Source organism: Coniosporium apollinis (genome assembly GCF_000281105.1).
Source record: "Coniosporium apollinis CBS 100218 chromosome Unknown supercont1.31, whole genome shotgun sequence".
In the NCBI taxonomy this organism is placed as follows: Eukaryota; Fungi; Ascomycota; class Dothideomycetes; genus Coniosporium; species Coniosporium apollinis.
In genome coordinates, this window is record NW_006913293.1 from 45,550 (window position 1) to 58,233 (window position 12,684).

Consider the following 12,684-nt stretch of genomic DNA (forward strand, 5'->3'; position numbering starts at 1 on the left):
TATATATGCAAGCGATCTAGTAGTTACGTTTTGTCTCAAACCTTTTGCATATTGTACGTCTCTATAGTTTCTCTTCTCCTTACTCGTTGGTAGGTAACTGGTCGCTTTGAGTAGCGTTACGCTATGAAACGGCGCTGTCCTATAATATCATATTACGGTCGATCCTTCGGTTTATGGAGGCGTTCGGTCCCTGTAGGGACCGTAAAGGGCGAAGCAAACACAGAGAAACGACATGGTACGCAAATCCAGTTAGATTGTTCGAGGAAAATGCTTGTTCTTGACCCATCCTAGCGAAGGACAACTCCCCAATCGTTCTCTCAACCGGGAAAAAGTGATCATTATCCATACCACGTTTCGAACCGACACCTACCGCAGCACCTAGGCACTAAGGTAGCCCCACTCCCCGGCCCGCGCTCCATACGCCCAAACGTTCATCTCCAACTACCTATCCGGCATATCCCACACCCTAAAGCCCAAACCTACTCTTCACAGCCCCCATAACCAACCCCCTCTTCTGTTTCTGCACAAACTTACTGACATCATCCGCCCACCCGCTACTGTTCCCCTCAAGCCTATTCATCGAATCCCCCATGATATTCAGCTTCTCAGTCCTTTCATTAATCTGCCTTTGCATATACGCACTCCAGCCCTCCGTCTCCCCTCCCGCAGCAGCGCTGCTAGAAGAAGCGTTTGTGTTTGTGCGAGCGGCTTGCCGTCGAGCCGCCTCGTCCTGCCGCGCTTGTGCGAGCTGGCGTTTTGAGGGCGGACGGTCGGGGCCGCCGATCAGGAGATCGAGGTCTGAGGGCGTGATGTACTGGGTTCCGGATATCCACTGCAGGTTCGAGATGGTGGGGCGGGGCGGGATGGTCAGGTCGGGGTTCCAAAGGGTGTGCCTGGTCCTGTCCCTGTTTGCCATAAGAATGCTATGCTTTCAACTGAACAGGATAACAAAGATGAAAGGGAAATGATAAGAAGAGAGAACTTACAACACCTTCCCCGTCCCCCAAACATTCACCAACGCCAGCTCCGACGGCCCCGTCCAACCGAGTATATCCCCCGAGCCCGTAATCGTCGCATCGGCAAAACGTCTGACATCAAGAACATGCGACGCTTTTGCTGAGCCAATCTCCTTGAGCGCAGGGATAGAGTAGGCTCTCGCGCGGCCATCGCCAAACAGACCTACCAGCGCTACACCACGATCCTCAAACCGCACCACGCTGGCGGCGTCGCAGAGGAACTCATCCCACGTCTTCTGCGCGCCTTTGCTGGCCGCGGGCTTGAAGATGCGGGCGCCAGATGCGGTCACTGCGACCAGCACACCGTTGACTTTAAAGCCGCTGCGCAGATTCGCGACCGCGGTCTGGGAGGCGTAGGCGGGTCTTCCTGTGTCCGCTACAATTGGCGCGAGGCAGATTATGCGGTCGTCCAGAGAGACGGAGCCGGCGAATTGGACGACGTAGCGGCCGCCCGCATCTGGAAGCAACTTGAATGTTGCTAGATGACCAATGTTCGTCCCTGCATGGAGAAGTATGCTCGAGTAGTCGTCGCCCTCGAGCGTCATGACGCTGAATTCCAGTGTTGTCACCCACTCGGCTTTCGGCGCGGCTTGCTCGCTGTGCCGCCGGAAGCTACCGCGCCTGTCTGGCTTGATGAAGTCGTGCACGCTCGCGTTATAGATGATTGCTGGACCTCTCAGATCAATGACAACAACTTTCCCGCCCTCAAATCCTGCCACCACGAAGCCGACATCCGACAGCTTCAGCGCGGTTACAGGCCCATTCTGCTCATTAAGCAGCGTGAACGGCATCAAGCCTTCCGAGAGCCCTGGTTCCCTCCTCTCGATGATGTTTGTCAGCGCGCCCGGCGCATTCGGTTTTGGAGGCGGCGGCTCCCGGTCACAGTTCTTGTTAACGCCCCATCTGAAGACGACTAGCTCTCCGCTTCTCAGTCCGACTGCTAGCTCGCCGGTAGCTCCAGCCAGCGACGTCTGCGTGACTTCCAAATTATCTAGCCGTCCGACAGCACGGGCGACGTCAACTTGCAGAAGAGCTTCCTTTTCGATTTCGTCGCCATGGCCTGCGTCCCAGACTTTGAGCGTGCCGTCTGCATGCGCAGTCTGGAGGATATTGCGGCTTTCATATCGGCGCAAGGGATTGCTGGCTTCGGCGCCGCCTCTGAGTATTGGTGGCCCGCTTGAGCGGTATTCGGCCATGCCGAGCCATCTTGTCCGCTCGATCGGTGCCAGCGTTGCTCGGTTGATGAAGGGATGCACGAAAGTAAGGGAGGGGTGGAGTTGGTTGGTGGGCGTGATCGGTAATCCACTCGGAAAGCTTAAGGTGATGATTTCGCCGGATGAGAGTAGTGCGAGTATAGCTATGGGATCCTGCGCACCGGCAAAGAAGGGCGAGGAGCGGGGTATGATGCAGAAGTCAACGACTTCGGCGTTTGGAGGCGTGGGCAAGATTCTCTGGCGCTTCGGGGATTTGAAATGATCGGAAAGAACCTGCCATGACGACGTAGCATAGCTTGGTGTTCGTCCAAGCTCGAGAAACGTAAGACCTTTTGTCGGTGATGACATTGAAGCGCCTCCGGCAATCAGTATACCGGTATCTTCGGGATCTTGATTCGCACACCATGCCAGTCGAAAGACAGGTTCCCTCAATGAGAATGTACCAGGAGTAGCTCCAAGAGGGATGGTTTCTGTGCCTGGCTTGTCGATATCAGTGTCTTGCAAAGTTCTTGCCATGACAATGCGGCCGTCTTTGGTATCCCAGATGACGAGGCTTCCATCTTCGTGACCGGTCAAGATGAACGTCCCAGTTGGATGCCATACAGCTTGAGTCAGCTTTGGACTGCGTTCGGTATTGATCGATGCCGGATCTGAGTCTCCTCCAGGGGCTCCTCGTCGTAGTCGATACTGAAAATGGTGCAAAGCCTTGTTTTGCTTGAACGAATACATCACAGCGCCTTCGGAATAGCCTGAGATTCTTCGTCAGCATCGGACTGCGTTTCGGTTGCTACTGCAAATGCTCACCTACAAGTAGGGTGCCTATATCCCTAGGATGAAAGGCTAGTGCCACGATCGGACTGACCCGTGCCTTTGGGTTGAAGTCATTCCACATGTTTGGAATCTTGAAAGGCGCCATTGCCTGACGGTCAAGGTCATAGGCCAGAATATCGCCTACTCAGCAGGTATCAGCGAGCGGTACCCTCTTGGCGTGCCTGAAGACTATCAGAAAGGCTTTCGACTTCGTCCAGGATTTTTCTCTCTATCCCCAAAGCATGGGTTGTACTATGTTTGAGCATTACAAGGGCTGGATAGCTTACCGTTCTGCATGCCCAGAAGTGCATAGTCCAGGGTGGGGTCACTATGTATGGCCGTTACTATGCCCGGCAGCGAGTACGAAGTCACTTTCTTCTTGGTTTCCAATGAGTAGACCAAGAAGTCATTCTTCGCTAAGCACAGCAACTTGTCGGCACAAAACTGCAGGCTCTGGACGGAGGCTTTCCTCGGCAACGGAAGGACGACTTCAACGCGCCTCTGCCCGAAGACGTATATCTGGCCAGGCCCAAACTGGCTGTCGTTCGTGCCGACGGCGAGCAAGGACTGTACAGGATCATACGCGATCTGGGAGATCTGAGAATTGATTCCATAGCGATTGATCTAGCATAGTGTTAGCTGTGCAAGGCTGATATACGCTGTACAGTCGTACCTCGTCAATAACGAAAAGATCTGGGCTAAGGCCGGCAGATAAGTCAGTCTGTACTCCAGCTTGTTTGCCGCGAAGCAGATGGGCCATGATAGGTTTTATGGCCGGGCATATGGCTTTCTACAATTCTGCAGTCGTGACCGTGGAGCTAGGGCTGTTGTGTTGCGCGCATCTCCGTACGGTTCCTGCAGGGAGTGCGCCATGCCGAAGCGTTGGCGGCTGTTCCCGCAGCCATGCACGATTCCTATCTTGTGTTTCACACATGCCGCTCACTTTTCTGTTGCACGTTGAGACTGTAGGATAGGTTTCAACAGATTAAGTAGCAAGTATGGGAGGACGGGCATGAGACTTTTCAATGAATCTCTACCTAGCGAACCTCTATCCGATGTGATCCAGCCATAGAAGAAGAGCAATGGCTAGAGAACGCCGCCACAAGCACTGAGAGAATGCTGTATTCAAAGATGCAGAAACCTTCTACCACCATAGGCCCCATACTAAGCGCACGAGTTAGTGCACCATCACATCCTGAGTCTGAAGGTGGCTGACGGGGGAGTCATGGCCTTTGACCTCGGGCACCTTCTCTCCGTCTTCACCGACATCCATTTCCTCATCACCATCGCCTTCGACTTCCTCGTCTTCATCCTCGTCATCACTGCCGCTACTCTCTGCCTCAAGGTCCTCGCTGCCGGCCTCGGATGCCGCGTCATCCTCCTTGACATCGGCGGCAGTGTCCTCAACACCGGCCATTTCTGCGTCCTCGCCTAGCGAGGCGGCAACGGCAGCCTCTTCAGCGAGCTCCTCTTCTTCCTCCTCAACGCCGTATGTGGTGCCATCGTCTTCGGCCGTATCGGCTTCCGGCTGATCGGGCGGGAACTCTGGTGGGGCAGACTCTTCGGAGTCCCTGTAGATGTGTCGTCAGCTTGGTCCTCCGTGTAAACATGCAGTTGAAGCGTACCACTTGATAGCAAATCGCGTGACTCTAGGCTTCTCCGCAAGGATGTTGCGTCGAACCTTCTCGACAATGGGCTTGGCAGGAGGATCCGCGTTCAGAGCTTCATCGGCGTACTCGTTGTTGACATAGTATCCCACACGCACAAACTCTCTGCCGTCGTAGCTGCACGAGAGGAGGATAACGGTGACTCCGAGGATCTCGTTGTTTGGAATGCGGTTCAGCTTTGGAGAGTCGGCCTCGAAGACGAACTTGTTGACGCCAACGGGGACTGGGCCGACAGACAGCTCGTCAAGGGTTTGATCGAACTCTGACCTGCTCGAAATCAGCATGGCCCCTTGCCCGGCACGATGTTTTGACTTACGAAGTAGCGGAGCCGACGTAGGTCAGCCGCCATTCAAGGTCTGTTGCGTTGTTAGCAAGCGTGTGCATCCACCCTGGCTTGAGTCCTGTACCCTTCTGCAGTTGCTCCAGGCACTCGAAGGTGATTTCGAACTCGTACGACGAGTTGAATGGTGCCGGATTGTTCAAGACCGTGACGTTGAGCAGTGATACAACCTGGGTACACATGTCTTGTCAGACACCACTAGCTGAGAGCCTTGTGAGGACGCTGCTTGACGTACCGACATGGCTAGAGCTTATGGTCTGTCTGTCTTTTGATGTTTGATAACGAAGAATGAGGATGAATGGCTGGTAGAGGAGCTTTGATGTGTGAGCAGCGAGATGTGTGACTGGCGATGCTGATAGAAGAAAGCCTTTGTTGTTTGCTAGGGGTTTGTTTGGGGTAGAGGCCGGAGCTTAAGTGTTACTTAGCGGAAGGGAAGTTGTCGGTGCGTTTCGGCGCGTTTGAGGAAGTCGCGAGCGCGTTGGCGTCGATCACGTGAAGGTCAGGGCTATGAGATTGAATCGTCTCAATCGTCACGTGCTTAACACATCGTGGAACAACCACCAAGCTTCGCTCCATACCTTAGCGCTGCCCTACACGAAATGGTACTGCTTTACCTCTGCTGATGCCAGAAGGTGTACACATAAGTTCACCGACCAATTCTCCTAACCCTCGCGGCGGGTTCTCCTGACGGATCCTTCCATCATCCTGGCCTAGTTTTGCGGCTCAAATGTTCCACTTTCTGAGCATCAAGCCCTCCAGCCTTCTCTTTACTTAGCCGTGCCGCTCCACCACACTTCTCTCTCAGGAGGGGATGTGATGGAGCGGTCCGGCTAGAACACTCTGCCTCTTGTCCCTATGGCCTGATTTCACCTTGCCTGACGCCCCCGTCCGCCTGAAGAGGAAATCGTGCCAAGGTACGGCTGAACGCGACAACTCACTCCTCCGAGCACGGCCCGCAAGCTTCAGGCATCTCCGCACAAAGCTTTCTCCTTCCGCACGTCGCTTGGGAGCCCTTATCGAGCTGTGGTTTAACAGCTTTCTCTGAGCTTGGAACCGGCTAGGCAGGCGTTTTACGGGAGAGCGACTGTATAGTCAAACCCCTGTCTCTGTCAGTACATTGTCTTGCGCCACATGATAGAGCCATCCTTATCTTAGCGCTGGGGGGTTAGTGGACAGTGGGTCGTGCATTAACTAAAAGCTCGTATCTACTCTAAGGGGGCTCGGTTACAAGGCAAGCTCAAAGCTGCGTGCATTTTCTCATGCACTTATAAAAGAACTTCTGTCGTTTTCCTGATGATTTCCACCATTTTCTCATCAAGTCATGATTTCGACCACATCGCCGTTCCTGAGTTCGAATTTCGTGGTAAGTCGCAGGATCAGAGTAATTGGCAGGCGAGTGGAACACTCATCCAATCAAAGGTCGAACACAATGCCGTCAAAAGCATCATATTTCGCTTCGCCGAATTCCTCATAGCCTTGGCGGTCTACAAACTCTTCTCACTATTAGCATGCCGTACCAAGGCTTTCACCTCATACCTGGTATTCTCGGAAGACTACATACAGAAAACGTTGTATGTCATTTCTCGGGGACTCTCTAGGCAAGGACTCATTGTCTTGGCTTTTACTATGATTTACATGGCCGCCGATCTCTATGGGACATTACTTTGGGCCTTGGATGCGCCAGGCTATACAGCAGTCAAACAAAACGTCACCGCCGCATCAGTCACGAGCTCACTACTTGAGCATCCAGGCTATCTCGTCCAGTGGTCTCGTCCAGCGAGTGATGTCGCCGCACTAGAAGAGGAGATGCAGGAAGTTTTGGGCGCCAATTTATTCAAACCCGGCTTCAACTTTACCCTGACTGGGGAGAACCAACTCGGACAGCCAGTGACGGTATCGGCAACGCGGGCTTTCGATGAAGACGTCGGGCCGCGCATCTGGCTGGACAACGAGGGCCTTTCAGTATCGATTGATCCGCAAGTAACTGTTGGATTTCTGACAGGCAGGACAGTTAACAGTACACTGGAGGAACAAGGGTACGAGTGTCCCAAGGTTGACTCGGGCAACTACGGCCTCGTTTGGAACTGTACATACAACAACCGTTACGCAATTTCTTTCCTTGACAGCTCCGTTGTAGGCCGGCCCACTGTACACTGGGATGACGAAAGCGACCAGCAGTTGGAGTTCACGTACCTATCGCCCCGCCGGCAGGACAATCCGTGGCAGTCGCTGGGAAAGGGTGGCTCTACAGCAGTCATGAAGCAGGTCTTCACAGTCACAAAAGGCCGTACAAGACACACATTCATTCAAACCACATTCAAAGTAGCTGCAGTTTCTGATCCCGGAATCCCGTTCTCTACTGCCGAAATCGAGAGTCTCATCAGAAGGACATGGTACGTATGGGATCGTTGTTTCGTGCTTCTTCCGTCCAGTGTCGTAGCTCGTTCGGATGGTCCTCTAGTCAGCGCCGCAAGGGCGCAATCCTCTCGTTCAACATTGTGCATAGCAGACACTAGCTGACCAGAGCACCAGGTCCGCCGATCCAGCGGAACAACAGCATCCATTAATTGCTAAATTAGCCGGCTCGATTGTTGGTGCGCAGCGACAAAACAAGAGCTTCATGTTCGGAGTAAATACCGGAACAAACGGTACCCTGGTGTCGCAGGTCAGTTTCGCCCTACAGTCAGCCGCTACCGGATCCTGTAGTACACAGCTGATAGCGTAGACGCTTTACGAGCTTGCAAGTCCCGAACGGTCGCCTGGAAGAATTTCATACTCAATGTACAGAATGACTCTGGTACACATAGCCCTAATCCGGTCCGAAATAGACGTCCTTCCAGAACCCGTACAACCAGCTGAAGCATGCAATATCTACTTTTTCAACGAAGCGCATGGCGGGAGGCTAGACGGCACGAACCCTCGGAACTGCCTTGGTATCAACACCGGAGTCGGATCCGAAGGCAAAGGTCGTTTCTTCGGCCAAGTTGATGCGTCCGCAGTATTTCTGGCCGATAATCTTGGTGATGGCACCTCCAATCTTAGCGATGTGGCTCTGAATCAGCAGGGTTATGAATGGTTCCTCAGTCACGAAACACAGATAGACAGTCTTCTGCTGTCACGCGGTCTGATGCTTGGCCTTGACCCGTCACTTGTCACACTGGAGACCAGTACTATGAAGCCAGCGATATCCTACCTCCAAGTCGTTCTGGTTCTTGCCGCAGTGCTGGCCTTTGCGGTGAGCTGGGCTTGTTTATTCTTCTTTGGGGAAGGCCACTACTCATCATCACTGTTGGCAAATCTGCTTGCCACTACAGCTGCGAATCAGGCGGGCGACAGCAGGAGCCCTGGGTACGTCCACAGAGTTCCGGAGATCAAGCTTAAAGACACTGGCGTTGCTGTTGTTATGGCTACACCCTTCGGTATCTTCAGGCACGACGTATCGGGCTCGCCATCGCCGGTACAGCTGTACCCCGCTAGCAACGATCATTCGAAGCACGAGGGTCAATATCATTCTGCACACGAAATCATTCCAACGCCGAATCCAGAGCAGAAGGCTCCACTGCTCTGGGCAAGACCCTTGGATGTTTGAGGACCCTATCGGCTACATATCATGCTCAGCGCCTCGCAGTGCCTGGCGGGTTGCGTAAATTGGCTGGATGTCAGAAGTCGCGATGTACGGTATGCTGTACATGCTTTTTGGTACTGTAACGCAACGTTTGTTCGTTGCAGGAAGTGGATACGGCTGTACGGGATCATGTTTCTTCTCAGTGTCTTACACATGCTGAAGGCGCCGAAGCTCCTAACGTTCGTCTTGATAGCGAGACCTCACATTGTAGAGTAGCATCTACATGAACCCACTGGGCCTTAGATATATCACCCTAAACGTGTAGGTAGCAGAAACTGCATCTCATGTCACACACACAGGCTGGGGCCGTGCAAGCCCACTAGCCGTGTTGCTGTCAGACGAAGATCTATGTTTGGCGTTCTGGAACAATGACAGCCGGATGTCCTTCCGGAACAGACCCACGCTGAGGGGTGAGGCTTCGTGTCATGGCGCAGGGCTGCGTGTGTTTCATATGCAGACTCAGCCTCAGCCTCCTTTGGTGACAGGCTCTGGAGGCCACGGATATAGTGTTAGACAGCTCCCGTGGAGTTCAGGACATGCTTCTCGATTAACACGACCCTTGGAGATTGTTTCGAGCAAACAACAGGTCGTCCGCTCCGCCTTGCTGAATACCATACATCCCACTGGTTGCAAGTCCCGGGCTAGCCAAGGTCCTTTTACCTAGACGTTTCCGCCGCGCCGCCATATGCCTTGAGTGGTCTCCTGCCGTTGCAAGACCTTTGCATCGAAGGATTCAAACATCTCTTTAGGTCCGTATTGCGCTTGCATTCGGGCTTTACAGGGGAATGGTGAACAGAAAGTGGACCCCAAGAACGGCCAGTGACACCGTCGACCCTGTTCAGCGCCAGCACGAAGCATCTGCCCCTCAACCCATGATCAACCACGAAGAAGAACCGCCCGCGGGCACACGCGCGATACACGTTGCTATTTTCCTAGACAAAGGCTGATTACCTGGGTAGAACAAAGATCCTATATAAATGCCGGATTCGGTGTGATCCGTAACAATGAGCTGGTATCCAGACCAACATGGACAAAACCAACAGCCCAGTTTCAATCTGGGCGCGACCTTCGTTCCAGGCGGCTTTGACGACTAGTAAGCTTTACCGCGCTCAAGACGTGGACAATGGGCAACGCTAACTCCGGACAGCTACATGCCGGCGCCTGCGCTGGAACTCGTCTCTCCAGCACCACAACGGTGAGTCCCGCCGGACTCTCACACCTTGCGCATGTTGCTGATACACCACAGGATCATGCCGGAAGTGCCCGAGCAGATCCAAGATGGCATCCAGCACTTGGAGCTCGAAGCGAACCAGGCCCGAACTGCTCCAGCGGCAGCGCCCACACAACCTCTCCCACAACAGCCGCGGAATTATAGTCAGCAAACTTCTGCCGCAGAATACCACACTCCAAATCAGCATAGCAACGGATCATACAACACACCGGATAGGCATCCACAAAGACAATCTAGCCTGACACAATGGCAAGGCACAGATATTGCAGCACAACCTCAGACAGTGCCCCTCCGCGACTACAAGCAGACATCCAAGCCTGCCGATATGCCGAACTTCTCTCCCTTCCCACAGATAAAAAACCGCCGTCCCCACGTGGCGCCGAGCTACGAGGAACTTGAAGCCCAGCTAGAGAACGCACGTCCAATGGTACTCAACACAAATGACCCGGAGGTTCAGCTAGCTTGGGCACAGGATGCGTTGGCTTACGTGGATGTCTCGATGCTCCATGAGGATCGCATGGCGGAGATACAGCCACGGAGAGCTGCTACACCTCGAGTAGAACATCAGCTGCGGGTTGATGCGATGAACATCGTTTCGTTCCTTGCGGACCAGCACCATCCAAGGGCAGAGTTTATGAGGGGCATGTGGCTAGAGTTCGGCAAGTTTGGGCAGCGAATGGACAAGCGGGAGGCATTTATGTCATACAAGAGGGCAGCGGAAAGAGGCTATGTAAGAGCAGAATACCGGATGGGGATGCAGTATGAGCAGTCGAACGATGCCCAGAAGGCGCTCACACACTACAAGGCGGGAGCTGCCGCTGGAGATTCCGCCTCGAATTACCGACTCGGTATGATGACCCTGCTTGGACAGCATGGCCAGCCGCAGGACTTTGGGAAAGGTGTGCAGCTCATCAGGCAGTCCGCCGCCAACGCCGATGAGAATGCACCACAGGGCGCTTATGTTCTAGGCATGCTTCAAGCTCGAGAGTTGCCGCAGATTCAAGTGCCAGAGATCTTCCTGCCGTACGATGAAAAGTCTGCGCGGGAGAACATTGAGAGAGCCGCCTTCTTGGGGTTTGCCAAGGCGCAGCTGAAGATGGGCTCGGCGCACGAGCTCTGCATGCTCGGCTGTGAATTTAGTCCTGAGCTGTCATTACACTACAACGCTCTCGCTGCAAGACAAGGCGAGCCGGAAGCCGAGATGGCTATCAGCAAGTGGTTTCTTTGCGGCTACGAAGGTGTGTTTGAGAAGAACGAAGAGTTGGCATATACATATGCGCGGCGGGCCGCTCAGGCAGGTCTCCCTACGGCTGAGTTCGCCATGGGATATTTCAACGAGATTGGAATGTACGTGCCGGTGAATCTTGACAAGGCAATGGAGTGGTACGAGAAGGCTGCAAGATCAGGGAACAAGGACGCAGTGGGACGCATTGAGGGAATCTCGAAGCAGCGGACACTCTCCAAGAAGGACCATGAACAGGTGGCCATCTCCAAAATCCGGTCACAGTATGGCTCGAGGCGGGGATCGAGGCCAGACCGATTCAAGACTCCGGCACCGCCACTCCCATCCATACCCGACGGCGTCAACGAATTCCCAAGTACCCCAGTTACTCAGAGCGTGCAGATGCCGCAACCTTCTATCACATCTCCGGCTGGTTCCCGTCCGCCCCCTCGGCACGCGACAACAACTCCATATCCCATGGAGGACAGGCCTCCAGCCATACCACTGTTGGAGCGGCCGGCAACTGTCGCTCCATATCCTCTCGACAACGGCCCTCCTAACATTGCAGGACGTTCCGGGCCTGCCGGTGGCTTCTTCAGACCGGAACTGCGATCAGCTTCAGCCGCACCAATGGGAATGCGTCCACCCCCCGGCTCTGCGGCATTCAATATCAACCCCAATATCTTAGCACAGCCTCCCCACGACAACCGACCGATGCCCCCCGGTGGGCGGGTCAATACGCCGCAGAGAGACCCACGGGACGGTTCAATGCCACTGAGGCCGTTCACAACAGTCAGCAACGCGAGTGGTGGGCCGGGGTATTTTCCGCAAGGGCGCATCGCTTCCGGACCACCAACCGCGCCTGGCGGACCGCAAGGATACCGTCAGCCCGGTGGACCGAGCGTTGAGCGTCCCGAACGCGTGGACAGCATCCCGCCGCCCCAGTCCAAACCCTCAGAACCTCTTCGCGTTGACATCGGCTTCTCTGCACCAGCAGACGATAGAAGAGGCAGGCTGCAGAAACTCGGCAACCCGAACGTGAACAAGGCGCAACAAAGACAACCCGATCTAGGTTTCCAAGCACCCAAGCAACCGCCTTCGCCGCTCTCAGCGCGGACGTCTCGTGTTCAGGGCCCCGTGGACAGACCCCCGACCACAAGACCTGTTGTGGAGAGACCTGGCTCCAGACCTAGCTCCAGACCGAGCTCCAGACCACCGTCGCGGCCGAGTTCGGCGGGTCAGGGTCAAGGCCAAGGTCAAGGTCCTAGGCAGGAGCAGAAGCCACAGCCGCAAGCGCAAGCGCAGGTCCCGGCGAAGACTCCAGCGAAGACAGACCCAGCGGCGGCGCCAAAGCCGGCGACACCTGCGGTGGCGAGGCCGCCGGGCACGGGGCCGAAAACGTTTGATGAGATGGGTGTTGGGAAGCATAAGGATGAGAGTGATTGTGTAAGTGGATACCTTGCCCCTTTGTACACTGATTTGAGCAGTGAAACTGACGGTGGCGCAGATTGTCATGTGAAGACGATCGCATTTTGTTATAATGTTACACATATGTAAGG

At 54.5% G+C, this 12,684-nt stretch overlaps 4 protein-coding genes across 4 annotated transcripts; 2 read left to right on the top strand and 2 right to left on the bottom strand.

The window, feature by feature from the left end:
- Window positions 1-466: 466 nt before the first annotated feature.
- Window positions 467-3,800, bottom strand: W97_06065 (uncharacterized protein; the record flags this gene model as incomplete). The annotated part of the gene is made up of 5 exons (XM_007784076.1): window positions 467-905; window positions 987-2,979; window positions 3,035-3,184; window positions 3,328-3,664; window positions 3,714-3,800. The coding sequence occupies 5 exons, from the start codon at window positions 3,798-3,800 to the stop codon at window positions 467-469; spliced, it is 3,006 nt and encodes a 1,001-aa protein (XP_007782266.1).
- A 417-nt stretch (window positions 3,801-4,217) lies between these two features.
- Window positions 4,218-5,288, bottom strand: W97_06066 (uncharacterized protein; the record flags this gene model as incomplete). The annotated part of the gene is made up of 5 exons (XM_007784077.1): window positions 4,218-4,611; window positions 4,666-4,974; window positions 5,024-5,063; window positions 5,115-5,217; window positions 5,283-5,288. The coding sequence occupies 5 exons, from the start codon at window positions 5,286-5,288 to the stop codon at window positions 4,218-4,220; spliced, it is 852 nt and encodes a 283-aa protein (XP_007782267.1).
- A 1,394-nt stretch (window positions 5,289-6,682) lies between these two features.
- W97_06067 (uncharacterized protein) lies at window positions 6,683-8,636 on the top strand (the record flags this gene model as incomplete). Its single annotated transcript, XM_007784078.1, has 3 exons — window positions 6,683-7,440; window positions 7,580-7,712; window positions 7,773-8,636. 3 exons carry the CDS (start codon window positions 6,683-6,685, stop codon window positions 8,634-8,636), a joined length of 1,755 nt encoding a protein of 584 aa, XP_007782268.1.
- Window positions 8,637-9,676: 1,040 nt separating this feature from the next.
- On the top strand, window positions 9,677-12,644 carry W97_06068 (uncharacterized protein; the record flags this gene model as incomplete). The annotated part of the gene is made up of 4 exons (XM_007784079.1): window positions 9,677-9,765; window positions 9,820-9,867; window positions 9,919-12,571; window positions 12,633-12,644. The coding sequence occupies 4 exons, from the start codon at window positions 9,677-9,679 to the stop codon at window positions 12,642-12,644; spliced, it is 2,802 nt and encodes a 933-aa protein (XP_007782269.1).
- Window positions 12,645-12,684: the final 40 nt, after the last annotated feature.